This window comes from Typopeltis vanoorti, chromosome 24 (assembly GCF_054136105.1).
Source record: "Typopeltis vanoorti isolate ZY-2024b chromosome 24, IOZ_Tvanoo_1.0, whole genome shotgun sequence".
In the NCBI taxonomy this organism is placed as follows: Eukaryota; Metazoa; Arthropoda; class Arachnida; order Uropygi; family Thelyphonidae; genus Typopeltis; species Typopeltis vanoorti.
In genome coordinates, this window is record NC_143572.1 from 8,958,610 (window position 1) to 8,982,526 (window position 23,917).

The window sequence follows — 23,917 nt, forward strand, 5'->3', positions numbered from 1 at the left end:
GCCTGAATATAACATTTTGTATTTATTGCTCAGAAAGATCTCACCAGTATTTGTCTTTTTTGTTTCAGTCACCCCTATTATGTCGATCTGGTACTATCTAAATCCTCAGCTAGCTCCATTTCTTTGCCATTCAGGCTTCTTATGTTGATAGTACTGATCTTTGATTCTGGTGATGTTGAGTTGGGGTGTTTTTTCAGATTTGTTCCAGTAGCTGACTTTTCGCTGTTCACTCTGGTTCCTCGGTGAAAACAACGGGAGCCTTGTTTAACCAGTGAAGCCCCAGCCGGCATGAAATTTTGTTTTGTTGTACCATCATTTTGTAATTTGGTTTAAGCCAATAAGAATTACAATTTGATCGTCTAAATCCCAAATTGCCAACCCATCCTCGTTCGTTCAGTATCCAGGTAGATACCCAAACAGGGTGCACCACGAGAAGGTGAGGATTGGACATTAGGTCAGAAGCCCTGGTCAGTTCTCTGCATTCCTCTAAAGGTAATGTGGAGGTCTCCTCTCAGTTATACAGCTTTGACCCTTAAGCACCCCTAATTTAACACTTTTCCATATTAAATTGATGTCCATAATGTTTTGCCTATACTGTCAGTTTTAAATCATCCTGCAAGCTCTCTCTACCTCACCTTGATTAACTATTACCCTACCTAACTTTTGCATCATGAGTAATAATTTCCTTCAAGTTATTGCCTATATTATTTATGTATAAATTAAACAGCAGTGGTCCAAGCACAGAACTAGTCACCTGTCTTCCTGGATTCTGCTCCATATGCTACTTTTTTTAGTTATCTGTCCATCAGCCACTCTTGTATCCATATCACCAGTTTCATATCCATCCCTGTTTGTTGCCAAGTTCCATGTGGTATAACTGTTAAATGACTTTGCAAAATCCAGCAGTATCATCCTGTAGCCATTCCCTTTATTCAACTCATATGTCACTATTATAAAAAGTGACATTACTAAAGCATGACTGACCCTTCACAAAGCCATGCTGCTCTGCATAGAGTATCATGTTCTTTTTCATCCATTCCTGAATTCATTTTGACCAACTTTCCAGTACTTCTACCACCACTTCTTAGATACTAATTGGTCTGTAATTTATTACCACAGACTTAGACCCTCCTTTATGAAAGGAATTATTTTGCCCTCCTTCCACTCTCTTGGGACTTTTCCAGAGCTGAGACTTAAATTAAACAGCCTAGTCAAAGGCATTGTCAGTTCCCCTGCATATTCTCTTAAAACACAAGCCAATATCCCATCTAATCCTACAACTGTATTTGCATTCAAATTATGCAGTATCCTTAGGTATACCTACAATTCATCAACCTCTGTTCTCACATCAGTCCTAGTCACCTCTGCCATAATATCTTCACTTGGATGATATATACCTTGCCAATGGTCACTCAGTGGCTCAACAATTTCATCTGCATCTGTTACTGCTCTGCCATCTGCACTCATTAAAGTTATCCTTCCAGAGTCATTCTTCTTCCTACTTGCCATGTAACAAAAAACTCTTTGGAATTTTCTTTTGTCTGCTAGGCTAATTTATCTCATAATCTGATTTTGCTCTCTTTACTATGTTGTTCACTAGTCTAGTCACCGTGGGCTGACTGACACCTCTAACCTTTCTTTTCACAAATGTATCTACAACCTCCTCAGCCTCCAAAAAATTTTATCCATTTCTGCTCAAGAAAATATTTCTCACCTCCAGCTATTAACACTATATAAATCGCAAATCTTTTTGCCCTTGAGCTATCGTTCCTTGATTTGGGGTAGTACAAAAGCCATCTTAAAAATTCTTGATGTTATTCAAAGAGGATATCCCAGTTAATTGTTTTCTCCAATGCTAAGAAGCTTACTTTTGCCCTTCACAAACATTCTGCTCCATCCTTTTTTTGTGTCATTTTTACAGCTACTTTTCTACTGAACTGACTTATCATTACTTTACTTTTCTCTGCTTAAGATGCAAACAACCGTTATCATTTGTCTGTTCATAGTAGTTCATTAATTTTGAAGTAAATGAGGACAAAACATTTCTCATCCGTTGCCTTCACATTCCATTTACTTCTGCTCTCTGAAACAATCTTCCTAAAGAAAAATTGCTGCAAAACTTATAGAAGTTGTGTTATAAATTTTCTTATCATATGTATGATAAAAGAAATTAACAAAAATCAGACCACACAAATAACATTATTTGATCAACCTATAAATATAGATATAAAGAGAGGGGTCCGTCAAGGCAATGTGAGCTCCCAAATCTATTTACCAGCACTTTAGAATATATTCTGAAAAAAATAGACCTAAACTGAGGAATAAGCATAGATGGTGAAAAACTACAAATACTTATGTTTGCCGATGATCTGGTACTGATATCCCACAATCCAAAAGACCTAGAAGAAATGGGTGAAAAAATATACGTAAACAGCAGTAAGATAGGCTTAGAAATGAATCTAGAAAATACAAAATGGATCAAAAACATCTACACAAGTGACAGTCACCTATGCATTGATAACATCCCTATAGAACAAGTTGACTCCTACAATTACTTAGGACGAACAATAAAAATGAATAATTGTTTATCTGAAGAACTAACAAAAAGAAAGAAAGCTGCATGGCTATCATTCAACAGACTAAAAGAAACACTTACTGATCCAAATCTTGACATCTGCGAAGGCAAAACTATTTAATAGTGACATACTTCCATCACTCACATATAGATCAGAAACATGGAACACGACAAGAAAAGAAGAAGAAATTCTCAGAATAACTCGGTGTGCAATAGAACGCAGGATTTGTAACATTAGCAAAATGGAACATGTTAGGAACACAGAACTAAGAAAGTGATCAGGCATAAAAGATGTGATAACTCCAGTATATGAAAGCAAGATGAGATGGGCAGGTCACATAGCCAGACTCAGGGATAACAGATCGACATATAGAATACTCAACTGGCAACCAAGAATAAAGAGAAAAGCTGGAAGACCACCTACAAGATGGGAAGATCCACTAGTGAAATCTATGGGTATAACATGGAAGAGAGAGGATCGAGATCGTTGGAGGCATCTTTGTGACCTGCACTCATTTAGAAAGGAGACACAGGTCCATCAAGGTAACGTATGGAGTTAAAAACAGATCTGTGGAAAGATACATGTGGGTACATTTTGGATATCTTTTGGATAATAAGTTTTGCATTTCACTCTCTACATTGATATACTCTGTAGGACCAAAACATTGAAGAAGAAATCTTTGCAATCTATAAATATAAAACCAATAAATTATTACATTCTTCTTTTTCTTTCTCCTATGGCTCTACAGCCCAAATCAAGCCTACTCCTCATTGGATTTATAGTTAAGAATTTATGGAGCCAAAACACACGTTAAAATGATTACTTCCTAATATTAGGAAAGTAACTTTCGACCTCTGTATTGAGGTCATCATCAGGAAAATACATATGTATAAGATCCAGGCTACACTACTGCACTTTACAAAGGTAAAATGAATCTAACTGCTTATTAATCTTTTACCTACCCTGACCTCTTGTGGAAAAACTAAATTAATAATATTAAATTAAAAACGGGGATTTTAATGCAAAGATAGGTCAGTACTCTGAAGATAAAGCAGAAGAAATGGGAAAATTCGGTCATAGAGAGATGAATGAGAGAGGAGAAGACTTGATTAATTTTTGCAAAATAAATCAACTGTTAATCACAAATACCTTATTCTACCACAGGCCACAACACAAATACACCTGGACATCACCAAACAATGAAATCAAAAACTGTATAGACTATATAATCGTGAATAAGAAGTGGAAACATTTCTTCCGCAATGTCAAAATATTAAAAAAGATTGACATGGTTACAGGCCATGAACTACTATCAGCCAAACTAAAAATCACTTTCAAAAGAAAGAGAATAAATCACCAAAACAAAAGAGGATAGACATCTCAAAACTCAATGATAGCTTCACAAGATCTAACTATCAGAGAATATTAAAAGAAAAATTAAATAATCTTGCTTTAGATACAGTCTCGGAGTCTTGGAAAAAAAGTTTAAAGAAATTATTAAAGAAACTGCAACAAAACACCTGAGCTACCAGACAAGAGTAAACAAAGATTGGCTTACACCAGAGATTTTGGACTTATGGGAGAAAAAAAGAATACCCAAAACTAATCTATCAAAAGAAGATAATGAAGAAAATAGAATATTATACAAAAAGTTGAAAAAAGAAATAGACAAAAAATGCAGATTAGCAAAAATCACATATGTAGAAGAAAAAGCAGGAATATGTGAAGAAGCATACAAAAAACATGACTCCAAGATCATTTATGAAATAGTTAGAGATAACTAGAACATACTCACTCAACCCACTTTCAACATTGCAAAAAGATGGAACCATAACAATTAGCCGTGAAACAATCAAAGAAATATGGACTAATCATTTTAAAGAAACATTTGCATCTGAAGAAAGCATAGATCAAGACTCCTTCAACCCAGAAGAAACTTCTGACACAAAAGACATACTAAATGAAGAAATACATAGAGCAATTAAACAAATGAAAAATAATAAAGCGCCAGGCATAGACAACATTCAAAAAGAACTTCTAGAAAAAGGGAAAGAAAGCATATTAAATTACCTAAGGGAACTGTTCAACAAAATACTAAAGAGAGGAAATTTACCAACAGAATGGAGAACAGGCCAGATCATACCCATCCACAAAATAGGAGATGTCAGATCCTACCCTGACTATAGACCTATCGCCCTTCTAAGCCATTGCTATAAAATATTCATTTGGATTCTTCAAAACAGAGTTAACATTCCTATGAAGAACAGATGGAAGAAGAGCAAATGGGATTTAGAAATAGCAGAAGCACAATAGATGCAATTTTCACTTTAAACATATTAGCAGATCTTATGAGAGACAAAAATAAAAAAAAAACTCTATTGCTGTTTTATCGACTTCAAACTTTTGACTCAATAAACAGAAACAAATTCATTAAAATTCTAGAAAACAGAGGGTTTGAAAAATACATATTAAATTATATCAAGAATTACTATTCAGAAACACAAGCAATAGTGAATTACAAAAATATAGAAACAGATCAAATAGCAATTAAAAAAGGAGTTAGCAAGCCTGCCCGATGTCACCATATTTATTCAACCTGTACCTAAAAGAAGTAGTAGACGAAGGACTACAGATGTGTGAAGGCATAACTATAAATGGAAGAAATATAACACATTTAAAGTATGCTGATGACATAGTTATCACTACAGACAGCCAAGAAAAATTAGAAAATATCCTGACCAAGCTGCATCAAACAAGTAACAAATTTTCTTCTTCTGCAGCTTTTCCTACATAAGTAGGATCGCTGTTTGTAGTGAGTCTCCTCCACAACCTCCTATCTTGGGCTGCAGCCACATCCAAGTTCTTCATCCTCAAGTCTTCCTCCACCATCTCCCTCTTCTCTTCTTTGGCTACCCGTGCTTCTTCCTCCCCTGCACATCCATCTGCATGACCTTTCTTCCCACATACTCTTCCTCCCTCCTCATCACATGACCAGACCATCTCAACATTGCCTCCTGTATCTTTGCTCCTAAGTTAGTAAACTGTTCCCCTTACATAGTCATTTCTCAGACGATCGTTTCTGGTCATACCACACATCCACTTAAGCATTCTCATCTCCAACACAGAATCAGACAAGTAACAAATATGATATGAAAATCAATTTTAGTAAAACAAAACTAATGGCAATAGGAAGAAAAAGGGATGCAATCCAAATGAAAATAGGAAACAATAATATAGAACAAGTGAAGCAGTTCAATTACCTAGGATCAGTGATCCCTGAAGATCTAGACTATTTCGAAACCATCAAACACAGAATCAGTAATGGATGGATATCAATGGGCAGACAAAAAAGTATGGAACAATAAAAGATTAAGCAAAGAACTCAAATTAAAGATATATAAAACAATGATAATTCCCACAGTACTCTATGACTCAGAATGCTGGATCTTAAAGAAAATAAGAAACGGATAAACTTGATGCTTTTCAAATGAAATGCCTAAGAAAAATCAATAGAACAAACTGGACAGAAAGAAAACAAATGAAAAAGTCAGAGAAGAACTTAACTTTGATGGCACAATAATTACAGCACTAAAAAAGAGCCAACTAAGCTGGTTTGGACATTTTTTAGAATGAACCCAGAAAGACTACAAAACATACTATTAAATGGTAGAATTGAAGGACAGCCCAGCAGAAGAAGACCAAGAAAGAAATGGATGGACGACATTAAAGAAGGCACCCACTCTCCATAATAGAACTTCATAAAAAGACAGTAGACAGAAAGAAATGGCAAAAATTTGTCTTTGAAGAACTCAATCTGCCATGAGTGGAAGAGATGAAGAAATTTTAAAAAATTATATAGATTCAAAAAAAAAAAATTAAAAAAACAGATAAGTATAAAAATAAATTAAAAAATTACAATTAAATTAAAATAAACAAGAAATAAACACACAATATTTTTAAACCATGAATAAATTAAAAACAGAACTACATTAAACATTTCTAAAGTCCTCTCATATTTAGATTTTTTTCTGGACTTGTTGCAGATGGGTCCTCCACATTCTTGGAATGATTAATACATCATTTTTGTTCAGGTGTTTGGATAGTCTTTTAGCATTTCACAGGCTTCTTTGAATTTTCTCTCAAACCAGGGACTTGGTGCCTTTCCAGTTGTTGCAACCGTATATCTCTGATATTGATATGTCGAGGCAATTTATTTAACCTTATCCTTTCTTATTTCAGTCGCTATATCAAGTTCTATCGCATGTACCTCTTTGTTAAGTAGGTTGCGCCATTGTTATGTGATCTTCATTAATATTAATCTTAACCTTATGTCTTGCCTCTCTTATGCCTTTTCTTACGTAACTTAACTTTTAAGGGCCACCAGAAATTACCCATTCCCTGAATTCTACGAGTTATCCTGGTCACTCAGGCAAATTTTTTTTTTTTCTGCGCCAGCCTGGGCCTTATCAGGTGCCACTAACAAAGTAAATTAAATTCTTAGAAACTTGGGTTCTCTGGCTTATTTTATTTTTATTTGCAGTCGTGCCCTACTACTTTCAATTGGGTATTCCGCACGCACACACGCTCTCAGGTTCGATGTTTTATGAAGGGTCAGGGTCAGTCATCATGAGCAGAAACATGTAAGTAAGGAATCAAAACATTTATTAAACTCACTCTTAAAAACAATTATGCACTCTCTCACTCTTGAAAACAATTATGCACTGACTTCAAATGTTAGCAAATTCAATAACTTAACATATAATACAATTCATAATTACAGCTCAATTGGACATTAAGGCATTTTAGCACATTCTATATTCTCTCTCTCTCTCAGATTAATTACGACAGAATCTCTATCTAACTGAAAGTCTTTAAAGTTCACTTCAAAAACATAGTTATTTACATAGATCTTAATTCTTCACTCTTTCTTTCATTACAAATTTTAGGTTGCATTCTCTTAACATTGTTAGTCAATTCTCAAAAGGGGCTAGAACAAGTGAGAGTACTTATCTATTCTTTATCGGTTTTCTTCCGTCCTTCCTTCTTTGTTTCGATTCTGGTCGTCTCGATCTTATCACCACGTGGGTTACACGTGCTCGCCTGGGCTGGGCACTATCTCTCTGCTAAGGTTTTACGTCGATGATCTTCTCATCGCGGCCTGCAGTTAATCTTGCCGAAATCTACTGCGGTGTCATGCCAGATCCTATCTTAAGTCAGCCCTCAAAAATGAGAGCTGAACTGCGAAGAACTCTTGGAGCACATGGAGAGAAATCCAGGAACAAGAAAAAACGAGGGGGATTTACTTCCATGTCGCGGGTTTTATTCGCTCTCCTAGAGCGCCACCTTTCCGAGTTTGAATTTCTCTTATCGTCTCACCCATTGGTCTCCGGCTGAGTGACTTCACTGATCAACATACGGGACTTCTTGTTTCCGGGAACGTATGCGTCATGATGCCTTCTTAGATGTGATGCCCGCGGGTGCTTACGCTGCTTTTACAGTATTAGGGCGATCTTTGCCCTATGTTGCTGAATAATATGCATTCTTTCATTTACAATATTTCACTAATTATTTCACTAATAATTTCTCTCTTATTTTGTCCCTTTTTCTGACTTACATTCATGCTAGACATTTAGATACATTAATTTAAAATTCACAAAATTCATAGTTTATCATAAAAGATGTTGTTACAAAAAAAACATAGTTACACTGCGCTAAAAGATAAGTATGCCTATATATTTTTTTGTTAATTGTTAGATTCTGGAATGGTGACGTCATGTAAAATTTGAAGTCGCATATTTCAGATCTAACACAGTCAATTCTATGGTATGTTTGGAGTATGTGGTCTGATAGGCCTGTTTTACTATAATGGAGGTATTTAATGTGTTGTTTGTGTTCGTCTTTTCTGATTAGGATCATGCGTCCTGTTTCCCCTATATAGAGTACGTTACATGTACATTGAATTTTGTAAACCATTGGGTGGGCCAGGTATGGAAGAGGATCTTTGGAAGAACTAAGTAAATTTTTTAATTTTGCCGGGGATTTGATGTTGTATTTATGTAGTATTCTATTTTTTCTGAAATGCTTCTAACATAGGGTATGGCTATGGCAATCTTGTAATCTTTTTTGTTTTAGTGGTATTTTTATGGAGGATCTTGTGAACTGTTTTTTATTGTAACCATTTTTTACAAATGTATGGTTAATGATTTCAAATTCTTGGTTTAGAGCTTGTTCATTTGAGCAAATTGTTAATGCTCTGTGGTTGAGGGTGCTTATGACTCCTAGTTTTTGTGTTGGGTAGTGGTATGAATTTTTGCGTATGTATTGACCCATGTGTGTAGGTTTGCAGTAGACAGAGGAGGAGAGACAGACTGAGGGAAGACATGTGACAAGTGTGTCCAGAAATGGAAGAGAATTGTTGTTTTCAATTTCAATGGTGAATTGGATACATTTGTATTGTTTGTTCCAGTGGCTAAGGAATGTATTTAATGTTTCGTAGCCATGGGACCAAATGGCTAAAATATTATTGACATATGTGAGCTTGACTTTGGGCTTTAGGCTGGCTGAATCTAGAGCTAGTCGCTCAAAGTTTTCCACGTAAAAGTTAGCTATTGGGTTGCAAGTGGTGAACCCTTTGCTATACCTTTCTTTTGTAGTTAAAAATTGTTTTGCCACACGAAATACCCGGAGCAGAGTACGTGGGCAGAGAGGGCCGTGATGTCGGGCCGAAATACGTTCTGTAGGCGAGTAATATTATCATTAATAGGGACGTTGGTGAAAAGGGCAGTTATGTCAAAGCTGAGTAATAAATCTTGGTCATTGAGTATGATGTTTTTAATTTTGTTTATAAAATGTGCATTTTTTATGTAGGCAGGGGGGCGGGGTGGGAATGACCTACTCAATTTCGGCCAGCCTAAATCCCAAAGTCTGGCTCAGATATGTTGATGATATTTTGAGTAGGTCATTTCCCCCCCCCCCCTTCCTACATATCCAGTGGCTAAGGAATGTATTTAATGTTTTGCGGCAGTGGGACAAACATATCCAATTCACCATTGAAATCGAAAACAACAACTCTCTTCCGTTTCTAGACACACTTGTTACACGTCTTCCCTCAGGCTGTCTCTCCTTCTCTGTCTGCTGCAAACCTACAAACATGGGCCAATACACACACAATTTTGTGTGTGTATTGGCCCATTTTGTCTTTCCAAGAAAAATCGGTATGGAAAAATTTTGTACTAATTTTTCTTCATACAAGATTTTACAATACCATAACATTGCCACCTCCTGTCAGTTTCTTATGGATCATGACATCGGGATGTTTCTTCTCGCCAGGTTTTTTCCCGAACTTTCATAGTTCGAAACAAGATTAACCTGAAAAGGCAACTTTCTTCCAATCACATTCTCAACATGTATTTTCTTGCTTGTTTTTCTGCTTATTATCATTACATGACATCTCCAAGGAGTCCTTGGGCTCATCGTGGGTGGGTACATTACTACTGACTGCTGCTAGTATTCATTTGTAGGATTAACCAAATGTTCCAATGTATTGACTTCAGTAAAAATTTCTTATATTATGCATATACGTAGACAACAGAATTAACAAAGCTGGTATCATAGGAAACCATTTGAATAAATGTATATGGAATAAGAGAGAAATTAGTCATACCACCAAATTAGCTATATACAAGACAGTGTTCCAACCAATTTTAACTTATTGATCTGAGAGCTGGGTTAGAAATAATACACTTGACCAAAGACTGGAGACCATAGATATGAGAGTTCTGATATGGCATCATTGGCAATATCATATTAAAAATGAGGATATTAGGAAAGAACTTGACATTGTTAGCATTTGGAAATGTGCTAGCAGAACACAGGTATGATCACTTAAACAGAATGGGTGAGGAACGGTTAGCAAAATAAGTGTTTGATGCAAAGATGCCAGGAAAAAAAAAAAGATCCAGAGATAGACCAAAATATAGGTGGATTCATACAGGAAAAAGTGTCTTAGAAGACAAAAATATAAGATCTCATAATATTGGGGTCTTGACAGATAACAAATTAATTTGGAGGAAATTTGTTGATAGGAAGTTAGTAATGATGCTACTTTTCATGTAGCACTATCATAATATGCTGTACATCCCCTGATACATCTCAGGAATCTGATGATGATGATAATGACGATAGATTCACCACTTCAAGGGGTGATCATATATATTTTAATAGTTGTTTACTTTTCAGTGTGTGAATAGACTTGTGATCACAAGCCTATTCACACATGCATACCTGTCCACTTTACACTAAATTTAGTCATCTCTAATGGCTGCTGCATTTAGCAAAATATGAATGTTTTTATCAAAGAATGTGTGTATCACAATTACTAATTCAGACAGATTTAATATATTATAATTAAATTAATAAATATAATATAATTTAATATAAAATAAGTATCAGGAAGGTGGCAAAAGGTTCTGGAGGCTATTGAAGAAGCTTAGAAATGTAGGAAAGAGTATTGTAAAAGGAATCAAGGATTGAAAAGAACACCATGGTGGACACAAGAAGCAGTACTGGAAAAGAAGAAAGCATACCAAAAGCTCCTAGCAAATAAGTCAGCAAATGCCCTAAAAGAATACAGAGAAAATGTAAGAGAACTAAGCTGTGTGTAAAAGTAGTTAAACAGAAGTCATGGGAAGCCTAAGAATAGAGAAAATAAATATCAGGAAGGTGGCAAAAGGTTCTGGAGGCTATTGAAGAAGCTTAGAAATGGAGGAAAGAGTATTGTAAAAGGAATCAAAGTTATCAAACTGAAGATGAAGATATTCTAGATGTCTGGAGTAATTACTTTGAAAGACTGTTAAACGAACCAAAGTGACAGAACCATACCAGAAAATTTTCAAGAGAAATGCACTTGAGGTAGAAAAAGCCATCGAGAACTTGAAATGCAGAAAGGCAGCTGGAGTAGATGATATTTGACTAGAAATGCTTAAGTATGGAGTTTTGCAGTGGCCACACTGCATAATTCAGAGGGCCTGGTCAGAAGGTCAAATTTCCATTACCTATTACCTATCTATAAAACAGGGAATAAAACTGAATGTGAGAATTACAGAGAAATTTCTCTACTAAGTGTTCCAGGTAAGATTTATGCAAGCATACTTGAAAAGAGGTTGAGAAAGAATGTGGAAGAGAAACTTGGAGAAGAACAAGCTGGGTTCAGGCCAAATAGAGGTTGTTAAGATCAGATTTTCATTTTGTGACAAATAGTTGAGAAATCATTGGAATTTGACAGGCATCTGTACTTAAGTTTTGTAGATCTCAAAAAAGGCATACAACAAGGTGCCTAGAGTAAAGCTTTTGAAAACACTACAATTATATGGGGTGAATGGAACATTATATAGAGCAATACATAGTCTATATTTGAGTTGTAAATCAGCAGTTCGAACTGAAGAAAATACAGGAAGATGGTTTGATGTAAAATCAGGGGTAAGACAAGGATGCACATTATCTCCACTCTTATTCATCATCTATATGGATCACATTACGAAAGAAAATGGCATCAAGCCTGATATTAGAATCAGAGATGTCAAACTTTAGCTCTTTACTTTATGATGAACTCTTAAACACATCTAGTGCAAGTCTCCAGGATTTGCAACTAAATTTGAATAACAACTGTAACAAATTTGGCATGAAAATCAGGAATAAGAAGACCAGAACTATGAAAATAAGCAGCATTGAAAACTTCAACTGCAGTCTGAATGGAGATCTTATAGAAGAAGTCAAATATTTCAGATATTTAGGCACAGTTTTTAGTGAAGATGACAGGTTAAATCTGGAAATAGACATCAGAATAAGCATAGCTGGTAGGGTAGATAGCCAGTTGAATAAATTTTAAGGAATAATAGAGAAATTTACCAAACTAGCAGTATACAACAGTGTTTAAAACACTTTTAAGTTATGGATCTGAGCGTCAGGCTAGAGATAAAGCACTTGATCAAAGCCTGCACACCACAGATATGAGAGTTCTGAGAAAAATTAGGGGAGTGAACTGATGGCATCAATATCAGAATTATATTAAATTATATTAAATATGAAGACATTAGAAAGGAATTTTACATTATTAGCATTTAAGAATGTGTCAGCAAAGCTGATCTAAAGTGGTAGGGCCACTTAAATAGCATGGGTTAGCAAAATAGGTGTTTGATGGCAGGAAAGAGACCCAGTAGAAGACCAAAGTCTGGGTGGATTGTTTTGGTCAGAAGTGCCTTAGGAGCACCTTAGGAGATTAATAATAATGTAAACTTAATAATGTAGTCTTGTAATAGTAACCTGAACACCTCTTGGGAGTATATAATCAGGAAATTGATGATGATATATTGATGTGGTCCCACAGGAGGTTTTACTAAGGTAGAAATGGAGGAATTTTTTGAGGATTTAGAGAAAGTAGCTGACTAATAAAAAGGAAAAGTTGATCCTTGTTGTGAATCTAAATAGCAGCGTAGGAAATGATTGTCAGACATACAGAAATATTTTGGAAAAATTTGGAGAAAAGAGCAAAGCTAATAATAATGGCGAATGCCTGTTGGATTTCTGCTCAGGACATGGACTGGTTATTACTAACATAAGAACATAAAAATGTGCATAAATTCACATGTAGAGAAGAGGCAAGGAATAAGAAAAGTTTCATTGACTATGTTATTGTTGATAGTGATGTTTTCTCACTGATGCAGGACACCATAGTGTACAGAGGATTTGAAATTGGAAGTGACCACTATTTAGTCTTGAGCAGGATAAAATTTTATTTCATATTGAAAAGAAGAACATGTAAGAAAGTTTTAAAGTGAATAAAAGTTGAGCAGCTCACAAATGTGAACTGTATACTAAAATACATAAACATTATTCAAGAAAAAATGCTGAAAAGAAAAACATGTAAGAAAGTTTTAAAGCAAATAAAAGTTGAGCAGCTCTCAGATGTGAACTGTAGACTAAAATACACAATGATTATTGAATCAAAAATGAAAGAGTTTGAGAACAGTTTCCAAACCTTGAAGTGGCAAACTGATTGATTCAACAAGAGAGGCATGTAGTGAGGTTGTCTACAAGGATAGAAAAATCAGAACTCCATGGTGGACACAGGAAGTTAAAGAGGCAGTGACAGAAAAGAAGAAAGCACATCGAAAGTTCATTGCAAATAAGTTAGCTTGTGTTTTTTAGAGAATACAGAAACCAATGTAACTGTGTGAATTAGCTAAACAAAAGTCATGGGAAGACTTTGGCAAGAACATAGAAAATATTCTGGAGGCTGTTGAAAAAGCTCAGAAATAGAGGAAAGAGTGCTGTAAAAGGAATTAGAGATGATAAAGGTGACATGAAAACTGGAGAAAAAAGATATCCTTGATGTATGGAGTAATTACTTCGAAAAATTGTTAAATGAAAAAATCACTGATTGCACATCGGTAAGAAAACACTCAGCAGGCATGCAATCAGGAATACATATCCATACTTGAAGTAGAAAAAGGCATCAAAAGTCTGAAATGTGGAAAGGCAGCAAGAGTAGATGATATTCGACCAGAAATGCTGAAGTATGGGGGTATAAAAGTCTTGCAGTGGATGCTCTGCTTAGTTCAGAAGGTCTGGACACAGAGACAAATTTCAGATGATTCGAGTAGAGCTCTCATAGTACCCTTATACAAAAGGGAAAGAAAACGGAATGTGAGAATTACAGTGGTATTTCCTTACTGAGTGTTCCTGGTAAGATTTCTGCAAGTATACTTGAGAAACAGTTGAGAAGTATTGTTGAAGGGAAGCTGGTGAAGAACAAGCTGGATTTAGGCCAAATAGAGGCTGTCAGGATCAGATTTTCACTTTACGACAGATAGTTGAGAAATCATGGGCATATAAGAAAGATCTATATTTAAGTTTTGACAAGGTGCCAAGAGAAAAGCTATTCAAAACACTACAGTTATATGGGGTTAATGGGGCATTATAACAAGCAATACTTGGTCTTTATGTGATTTGTAAGTGAGCAGTTAAAATTGAAGTAAAGGAAGTATAGGAAGATGGTTTGATGTTAAATCTGGTGTGAGACAAGGATCTACATTATTCCCTCTGTTATTCATTATCTATATAGATCACATTATGAAGAAAAGTGGCATTAAAACTAATATCAAAATTGGAGATGTTGATCTCAGCTCTTTACATCATGCAAATGATGTTATACTTTAAAATAAATCCAGTACAAGCCTGCAGGATTCCCTGACTAAATTGAGTAACTGTTTGTAATAGATATAGTATGAAAATCAGCAACAGGAAGACAAAGACAACGAAAATAAGGCAGAAACATACCTACTGCACAATGAATGGAGAACCTCTAGAACAAGTAAAACACTTCAGCTACTTAGGTACCATTTTTAATGAAGATGGTAAATTAAATATGGAAATAGGCAACAGAATAACAAAGTCAGTATCGTAGGAAGTCAACTGAATAAATTTATATGGAAGAAAAGAGAAATTAGTCAAAACATTAAATTAGCTATATAAAAGACAGTTTTCAAACCAATTTTAACTTATGGATCTGAGAGCCAGGTTAGAAGTAAAACACTTGATCAAAGACTAGAAACCGCAGATATGAGAAGTCCTGAGAAAGATTACGGGCGTGAACAGATGGCATCGATGGTAATATTATATTAAAAACAAGGATATTAGCAAAGAACTTGACATTGTTAGGAATGTGTTAGCAGAGGCTAATCTGAGGTGGTATGGTCGCTTAAACAGAATGAAAGAGGGAAGATTAGCATAACAATTGTTCTCTGCCAGGTTGGTAGAGAACACTTTTATTATGATATATTGATGTTTATATTCATTTCAGTTCCCTTTATAATTCTTGATAATGATTATAAATAATAGATAAGGATTACATGATCTCCCATTTTTGAATGATATTTTGCACTAGTTCATATATACCAAATGTTATATCATGACTGGTATTTGTCAGTGGCAAAGTCAGTTTGGAAAATTTTAAAAATTTTAGTTCCCATTAAACTAAAAAATGTGATCTTCCTAAAATTTTTGAGTTATTGATAATTAGGATGAAATGTCCACTTAATAGTTTAAAACGGGGGTCGCCAAACTTCTTTGACCAACAACCCCTTCAAGAGTTTCTTGACTTTTTATCGACCCCCTCAATTTTACTATTATGTAATTATAATAGGATAAGCAAAAAAAGACGCTTGTTGGTAAATACGTCATTTTGGCCTACTTGATTGGCCTCCGTAACTATTTTCATGACCTTGCTCCATCTTACAGGTCCTATTCATGTCACTGTTCCCACGATTCACTCTTAATTGCGTTGTCATTTAGGATGGAAGTAATCCAAGTTAACTGAATTAAATATTACCCATACAATGATGTCTTATATTTTTCTATCGACCCCTAACAATATCGACCCCTAGGGGTCGATATTGACCACTTTGGCGACCACTGGTTTAAAACAACAGTAGTTCATTTAAAGTAACAATATAAATTGCATTATTGTTCTTAATGTAAATTTTCTTTTGATTGTTGATTGATGTTTATTGAAAATATTGTAGTATATGGAGACTCCTTATTTACTTCAGAGTCGCTCAGTTGTGGTGTTGATGTTTTTGAATGGTTATTAGACTGTATGAGTTGGTAATACATTTCATTTTTAAGAGCTTCTTTGCAGATTTTTTGCTCTCGTTGAATTGATTCTCTTAGATTTAGCAGCAACATATTTCTTGAAGAAAATATATTTGTTTTCTGATAGAAAAACAGATCTATTCAGATCTCACTTATGAGGACAAAAACAAACTTTTCAACTCCTTAAACAGAATCTCATGATTTACATAACTTGTGCATGATAATATCTTCATAATGAACATGTCAAAATAACCTAAACAACATCAGCACATACCTATGTACTTCTTATATTAAAGACACTTCATTCCCACATCCTGTTGACTGCACCATTTGTTATGTTAAAGACTTCATTCTCACATCCTACTGACTGTACCAATATGTTATATTATTAATGTGCGAGATTGATATATTCTTTATTATGTGTGTGTGCTTGTTCTGGTCCACGTATGTTATTCCCCACCTATGTCCAACCTATATTTAAAGACAGTCATGGAGTAAAGTAACAATATATTTAATTTTAAATTTTGTGTTAGAATGTTCAAGATTCATATCCATGATAATGCATAGACTTCAGGATCAACATGTTGTGTTCAAAAGAATGAAGCTCAATTATAAAAAATTAAAATATTTACTTTAAACATGTATTTATATACAATAAATAATACATACAAGGAATAATTAAATAGCTATTTTAAAAATAACATAAATAAGTTCAATTTTCTCTCATACTGTATTCTAGCATTTCCCAAACTATGTTCTGCAGAAATTGAATAAGTGTTCCATGAAAAAATATCAAAATTAATGAGCTTGGAATGGTTTTAAATGCTGTGACAAGTTCAAACATGTTTGAAAATCAGACACTCCTCGATTTGCGTGTGGATTGTGCTATTAAGGCCAGCACGCACTGACTGACAGTCACTCATGGTTGTGCAGTTGTTGACACCTCCTAGTGTAAGTGAAGTATGGAGGTATCTATTCTAGGAAATGTATGATCAGAAGCAGGTCATTGCGATGTGCTGCGGCCCAGCACCTGTAGTGTGCGTGTCACATATTTGTGATGCGATACAGCCTGTTGCAGCGATAGTGTCCACTTAGCTTTACATTGAATACAAGACCGATGATACGCGACTCTAACCAAAGTGTTCTGTTAAAATTTCAGGATTTGTGAAGTGTTCTGTCATAGGAAAAGTTTGAGAAACCCCGCTCTATTCAATATTGAGAGACAAGACAAAATTTTTCTCCCAAAACAAACTGAAAATAGCCTTCAGGTTAACCATTCTGTAGTCTTACTTGGAGGTCGCTTGGTGTCGCACTGATTAGATCGTCGGCTTGTCGAGAGCTCCTGAAAAGATTAGTAGTATTTTGTGTTAACATCAGATATTTTACTAGAATTTTAAGTAGTGTTGTTTGCTTTTTGTTTCTTGGTGTGTCTGTACAATTTTTGCGTGTTTTCTGTTATTTTAATTATTATTTTTAAGAAAAGATAGCGTACACATGGCACCAATAAAGAAAAAATGGCGGCCAGGTCGCCATGTTTGTTTAAGAGTTTTGATGTAAACGAATTTCTGCAATGTGCTGTCTGTGAGATGTATGCCTTGCGAAGAGCGGTGGGAGTCTGGTTAGAAAGTGATAGTGGAGTCAATATGTGTAGAAAGTGTAAAGAGAATGAGGACTTCAAGCGTGTTTCATGTGTCGAGAGTGATATCGTTAACGATAGTCAGAATGTAGAAAATGGCGGTGTGCTAGAGAATTGCATGGTAGTGCCAGATAGGTGTGAGAGCGTCGCTGAAAGTGTAAATGAAGGTAGAAACACAGAAAGAATGGATGATTTGATCGATAATGAAAATGGTGAGATAAATGCGAGTAGCGAAATTGCCCGTTTGAATGGTGCGATACACAGAGCTAAAAGACAACTGGAGCGTTATGGAAAAATCTGTGTTGAACGTACCGACAAATAACCGGCGGAAGTCTGTGACGGCAAATAATAGAATGTTCGTAACCGTCAATAAAATGAAGGAGCGAGTGCTGTATGGGGATTCGCTATTAAGAGGCGTAATAATTGAGAGTTTAACGAAGTCGTACCAGCCGGGTGCGAAAATAAAGGACGTCAGCGAATCTATTCGACTGCAAAAACAGAGGGTGAAAGAGATGATAATCGTGGCAGAAATGAATGATTTGAAAGAGGACAAAATGGAAATGATAGAGGATGTGAGGGAGTTGTTTGAGGTAGCAAAAGAGAAGAGTGAGAGAGTTAGGATGGTGAGTATCTTACCGCGGTATGACAGCGAAGTGTTTAGAAGGAGGGCCATAATTGCCAATGACTTTATGAGTGGGTTATGCATGGAGAGTGGTGTGGAATTTGTGGATGTGTGGAATGAGTTCGATGGGCGAAAGGACTTATATAAGATGGATGGGTTACATTTGAATGGAGTTGGTGTACGGAGACTTGAAAGAGTGTTGATGAATGATGTGGATTTGGTAATCTTTCTGTTTTCATTCTTTGAATGTGTTCCGTCCATTTATGTTTATATTTTTTAATTTTTTTCTATTACTGGTTTTGTTTAATTCTTTCATAATTTCTTTGTTTCTTTTGTGATCAAATAGGGTATACTTTGCAGTTTTTCTCATAAACTTCATTTCTGCTGTTTGTTAATCTTTGTCTTTTTGTTTTATTGTCCAGATTTCGCTTCCATACATTAAGACTGGTAGGGCTAATGTATTGTATACTTTTAGTCTGGTTTGTTTTTGAACTAGGTTTGGTTTAAATATAGAGTTAATTACACCTGTTATTTTTAAATATTTTGCAATTTTTACGTTTATATCTTTTTCATTTTCATATGTGATTATACATCCTAGGTGGTTAAATGAATTCACCTGTTCTAAGATCTTGTTATCTATTATTATTTTAGTTCTTGCTGGATCTTGTCTTTTAAAGGCCATAGTTTTTGATTTTTCTATTGATATTATCATACCATAATCTTTGGTATGATAATATCAACATACCTAAATCCATATCATACCGTAATAATAAAATATTATTTATTAGTAGAATTTTCACCTGAGTATCACAGGCATCTTCAGTACATGTATAAAGCTATGTTGAATCGGGTTTAAACAGTATTGATGTGAACACAGATTGATAAGAAAATAAAATATTTTCTTATCAATAAATAGAAAATAACTATTTATTAACTTAAAAGCTAATACTTCACTGGTATTATATCCAGCATCTTCAGAGCACACAAACAAAGTTTGTTACAAATGCGAGACTACCACAATTCGGTGTAACAGTGGGGCTAGTATAAGTAATGGCAGTGTGCAACACAAGACTGAAGTGCTAATACAACACCATCTAAGTTTAAAAAAAAAAAAAAAAAAAAAAAAAAAAAAACAGTAGTCCAAAGTTTCGAAAAAAATATAGTAGTCCTTGAAAGTTTTGAAAAATAGTAGTCCAAAGTTTGAAAAAAATAAAATAAAAATAAATATTAATTTGGTCTTAGGATGACTGTCTCTCAAATCTTTGGTAGATTTATACAGCCATACTTGTTAAGGTTTGGAGTATGTTTTAAGGCTTCTGTTGATTCCAGGAACAACCTCTCTGACTTGTAGAAGCTTCTGTGCAATACTTTTGTTTTTTTCCAATTGATCCTGTGTGCTGGGGTATCCAAAGCATGGTCTGCCAGACCCAACTTGCCATAATGAAAGTGCCGGATATATTGTGCTGGGGGCGTGGGTGCATGAGTGTACTAACATACAGTGGATGTTGAAAGTGGCAGTGAAAATGTGTACAGAGTATTTTGTGATGTGGTTGGGGAAGTTGAAGTTTTGTGAAGACGGAGTATTTTGTAATGTGGATGGGCAAGTTGAAATTGAGCATATATATATGTGGTAAGTGGTGATAATGGTGATTGGGCAGATGCGGTAGAGAAATCACAACCAACAAGTGGCTTGGATAGGATTGGTTATAGACCTAAACATGAATTACACTGTTTGCTTATAAATGCCAGAGGTATCAGAAATAAGAGAGAAGAAATGGTTTCACTGATTGAGTTCATTCACCCCAAAATCATTGGAATAAATGAAACATGGTTGAATGAACATGATATCGTAACAGAAATAGAAATTATTATTATTATTAAACAAGACCTCATGGATTCAAAGACTCATCTAGGAGGTCCTTTTATCTCACACACATCTCATCATACCGTGTCTTAAACACATTCAAACTCCTTGCAGACACTACACTCTCAGGCAAGGCATTCCAATCACTCACAACTCTGCACGAAAAAACCTGCCTTTCACTCCCCTACTCACACCCTCTTTATACAGTTTCCAGGGGTGACCTTTGGTTCTCCCCTGATCTCCCACTATTCTCTGTAGAACTTCTCCACCATTGATCCTATAACAACACCTTACCAACTTGTAGGTCTCTATCATATCCTCCCCTCTTCCTTCTCTCCACTAGACTACAAATTACATCTTTTCAATCTTTCCTCATACTCGACATTCCAGAGGCCAGAAACTACCTTAGTCAGTCACCTTTGGACCCTTTCCAACATCTCTTCATCCTTCTGAAAACCAGGTGACCAAATCTGGGCACAATAGTCCATGTGTGGCCTAATCAAAGCCTTATACAGTGGAACAAGAATCTCCCTACTTCTACATGTCAGTATCCTCCGCATCATTCCCAGAAGTCTTTGTGTTGTCTTCACAATTTTGGCGGTGTCCCGTAAATTTTAGATCCTTATCCACTATCACTCCCAGATCTCTTATTTCCTCTACTTCCAACAATACATTCTCACCAAGCATAAATTCTGCATCCCATCTTTGTTTTCCAAATTTTAAAACCTTACATTTTGCAACATTGAACTCGCATCCCCAATCACTCAATTTATTCAAGTCTTCTTGCAAGGCCACAACATCTTCACCACTCTTTATGGTTCATCCCAACTTTGCATCATCTGCAAACAACTGAATATCTCCATCCAAATCTTCGCCAATATCATTAATATACAAGTTAAATAGTAATGGCCCTAAAACAGACCCCTGAGGCAGTCCACTAGTGACTTTCCTTTTCCTGGATATTGCACCCCCATACACATGGAATGGAATGATACAGTATTTTTCATGAGGATAGAAAGGGCAAGAAGGGAGGGGGAGTGCTGTTGATGATAGCAGGGGATTTAAGTCCACACAAGGTAGATATGAAAGAGGGAAATAGTGGCACTGGTTATGAGGCAGTGTGGTTGGTGAGTTGAATGCACTGCCTGAGTGTGTTGTGAATGTATACACATGGAAGTTTAAGGTACAGTTGAATGAGCATTGTGTGCAATAGTGTTTACTTCCCATGATGAGCCTCTGACTCCATTGAGGTCAGATGATAATAATAATAAAGTGTAATCACTTTCACTAATGAAATCCCCCCCCTTCCCCACACACTCAAATTCTGTATAAAAGAAGGTAACTTACTGTAGCATTTTTCATTACAATAAAAATGCTTTTTAACACTTTGAGTCCTATCAATGTAAATATACATCGATCGTGCATGAACCCAGAATCCTATTGATGTATATTTACATCACTAAATTAAAAATTCTGAAAAATAATATATGCTTGAAATTCATTATCAGACTGTAAGGTAGTTAAATTTAAACCTTCAGCTTCATTATCCATGAGGATGGTTGAGTTTTATCAGTAAAAAATGAAATTTATATTAGTATATCATAACACCTGCCCATCGGCTAGGTCACATACGATCGCACGTGTTCATGTTTATATTTCATCACACCATAACTCTGGCTGCTCCAATCTAAACAATATAAGGGATTCACAACTATTCTTGTGACCCTGAGAGATCAGTTTGAATTTCTCTGTCACCATGGACAGACCAGGATCCAGTGGTGCAAAAAGCAGGGGTGTAAAACGATTCTTGAGTGAACACAAATTAGAACAAATGCTCTAATTCGAGGTCGTGGCAATTCAAAAACTGAATGGCCTAATTACCATTCGACTGCATGGTTAGCCTAGTGTCTATGCGCTTCGCAACCATATGCCTAGGAAAGGAGCATCCTGGGTTCGATCCCATCACCGACATGAGAAGCTTAAGGATCTTTCTTAGTCATAGCCAAGTTAACCAATCTTGGGCATGGACAGCAGGATTTTTCTCCCCAATTTATCTGGGGTTTTTCCTCCTGCAAGCAGGCAAAATCGGCCCTGTGAAGAACACATGCAGCTACAGTCATACGACATACCGGGAGGCATAGGGCTAGTCACCTTATCCTTGGGACTTGTATGACTTAGAAGGGCTTAAGATAGCTCTGTAACAGGTTAGTAGGCCTAATATGTAGAAGAGAGAAGAAGAAGACCATTCGACTTTTGTGGCCAATAGTGGATAATTATAGTGATGCACACCCCTATGTAAAATGATATTTTCATCATCATAATAATAACACAAATTTTATTTATGTAACTAACAACATCTAAGCAATATTTTGACTGAATTTGTTGAATTTTGAACATTAAAGAAGTAAATATATGTAGAAACTAATAAAAAAATTAACTTTTAATTTTTTTTCAAAAACCTTGATTTCTTGCAGCCAGTTTCTGGAGCCCATACCACATGTATAACTAAAATTTTTGTTCCAATTAATTGTCAAAGATGCTAACTAAAAGAAAAAATAATTATTTGGATATTCCATAGAAATACTGCATAGCAATTTTTTAAATAGAGCTAAAAATGGGCAGGACATACAGTTCTTTAAGTCCCAGTAGGTCTAGGACTCAAAGTGTTAAATTAAACCAATGTTATCATTTAACTTGTAAATTAATCTTACTAAAATAAAAGCAATCCGCTTTGCCTTTTACTGCAGAATGGTTTATCTCAATACTCAGACAGAGACCAACTTGTTTTGCATTTCCATATAATTTAACCATGGAAATGAACTATCTTTTTTTGCTAAAGAGGAAAAATTCCCTCTTCCCCACTCTCAGATATCTATTTCTAGCTCTGTTTTAAATTCTCTTCCTAACACTTCTCCCTTCATATATGTAATCTTTTAACTATCCAAAACCATTTCTTTTTGTCTGATCATCACTAGATCTATAATGATCTCTTGAATAAGTGACACAGGCAAGGATGATTTTGTGTTATTCTTTAAATAATATTAAAATTCAGATGTGACACAAGTATTTATCATTAATTTGATAACAAAAAAATAAATTTAATAAATAACGTAACAATAGTCATCTTTACCTCTTTAATGAAATTATGTCAGTTGTTTTGTTAGTGGGACTTGAATATTTATATAAATACTAAAGTAGGTATTTTTTGTTTGTTTGTTTGTTTTTAACCAGACAGAAAATCACATGGAATATGTTATTGAAGCTCACGATGCTGAAGATATGAAATCATGGTTATCTACTGTCAAATACTGTATGCGTCATCTTGGAGATATAATTGGTGATAATGTGTAAGTATCGTTTTAAAACAGCTGGATGAGTTAAAGTAATATGAATCAGTGTAAAATTAAGTTGGAGTTCTGGTATTCAGGGATAAAATAAAACGGCAGCATGAAGTATATATCTGGATTGCAATAACAGAAATAATACCTGACTTTGTGATAATTTTCATTAAATTAAAATTTTGTCACATGGAAATGAACTCATTTTATACCAAGCATGGGTAAATTGAG

General features: G+C 35.2%; 1 protein-coding gene across 2 annotated transcripts in view; it reads left to right on the forward strand.

Annotated features, from left to right (window-relative positions):
* LOC150092916 (SH2B adapter protein 2-like) overlaps window positions 1-23,917 on the forward strand; it is a 217,258-nt gene that overhangs the window by 60,003 nt on the left and 133,338 nt on the right. For both annotated transcript variants that reach the window (XM_090414172.1, XM_090414173.1), the window contains exon 3: window positions 23,580-23,695. In XM_090414172.1, coding sequence (XP_090270298.1) covers window positions 23,580-23,695 — 116 coding nt within the window. The remainder of the gene's footprint in view (window positions 1-23,579; window positions 23,696-23,917) is intronic.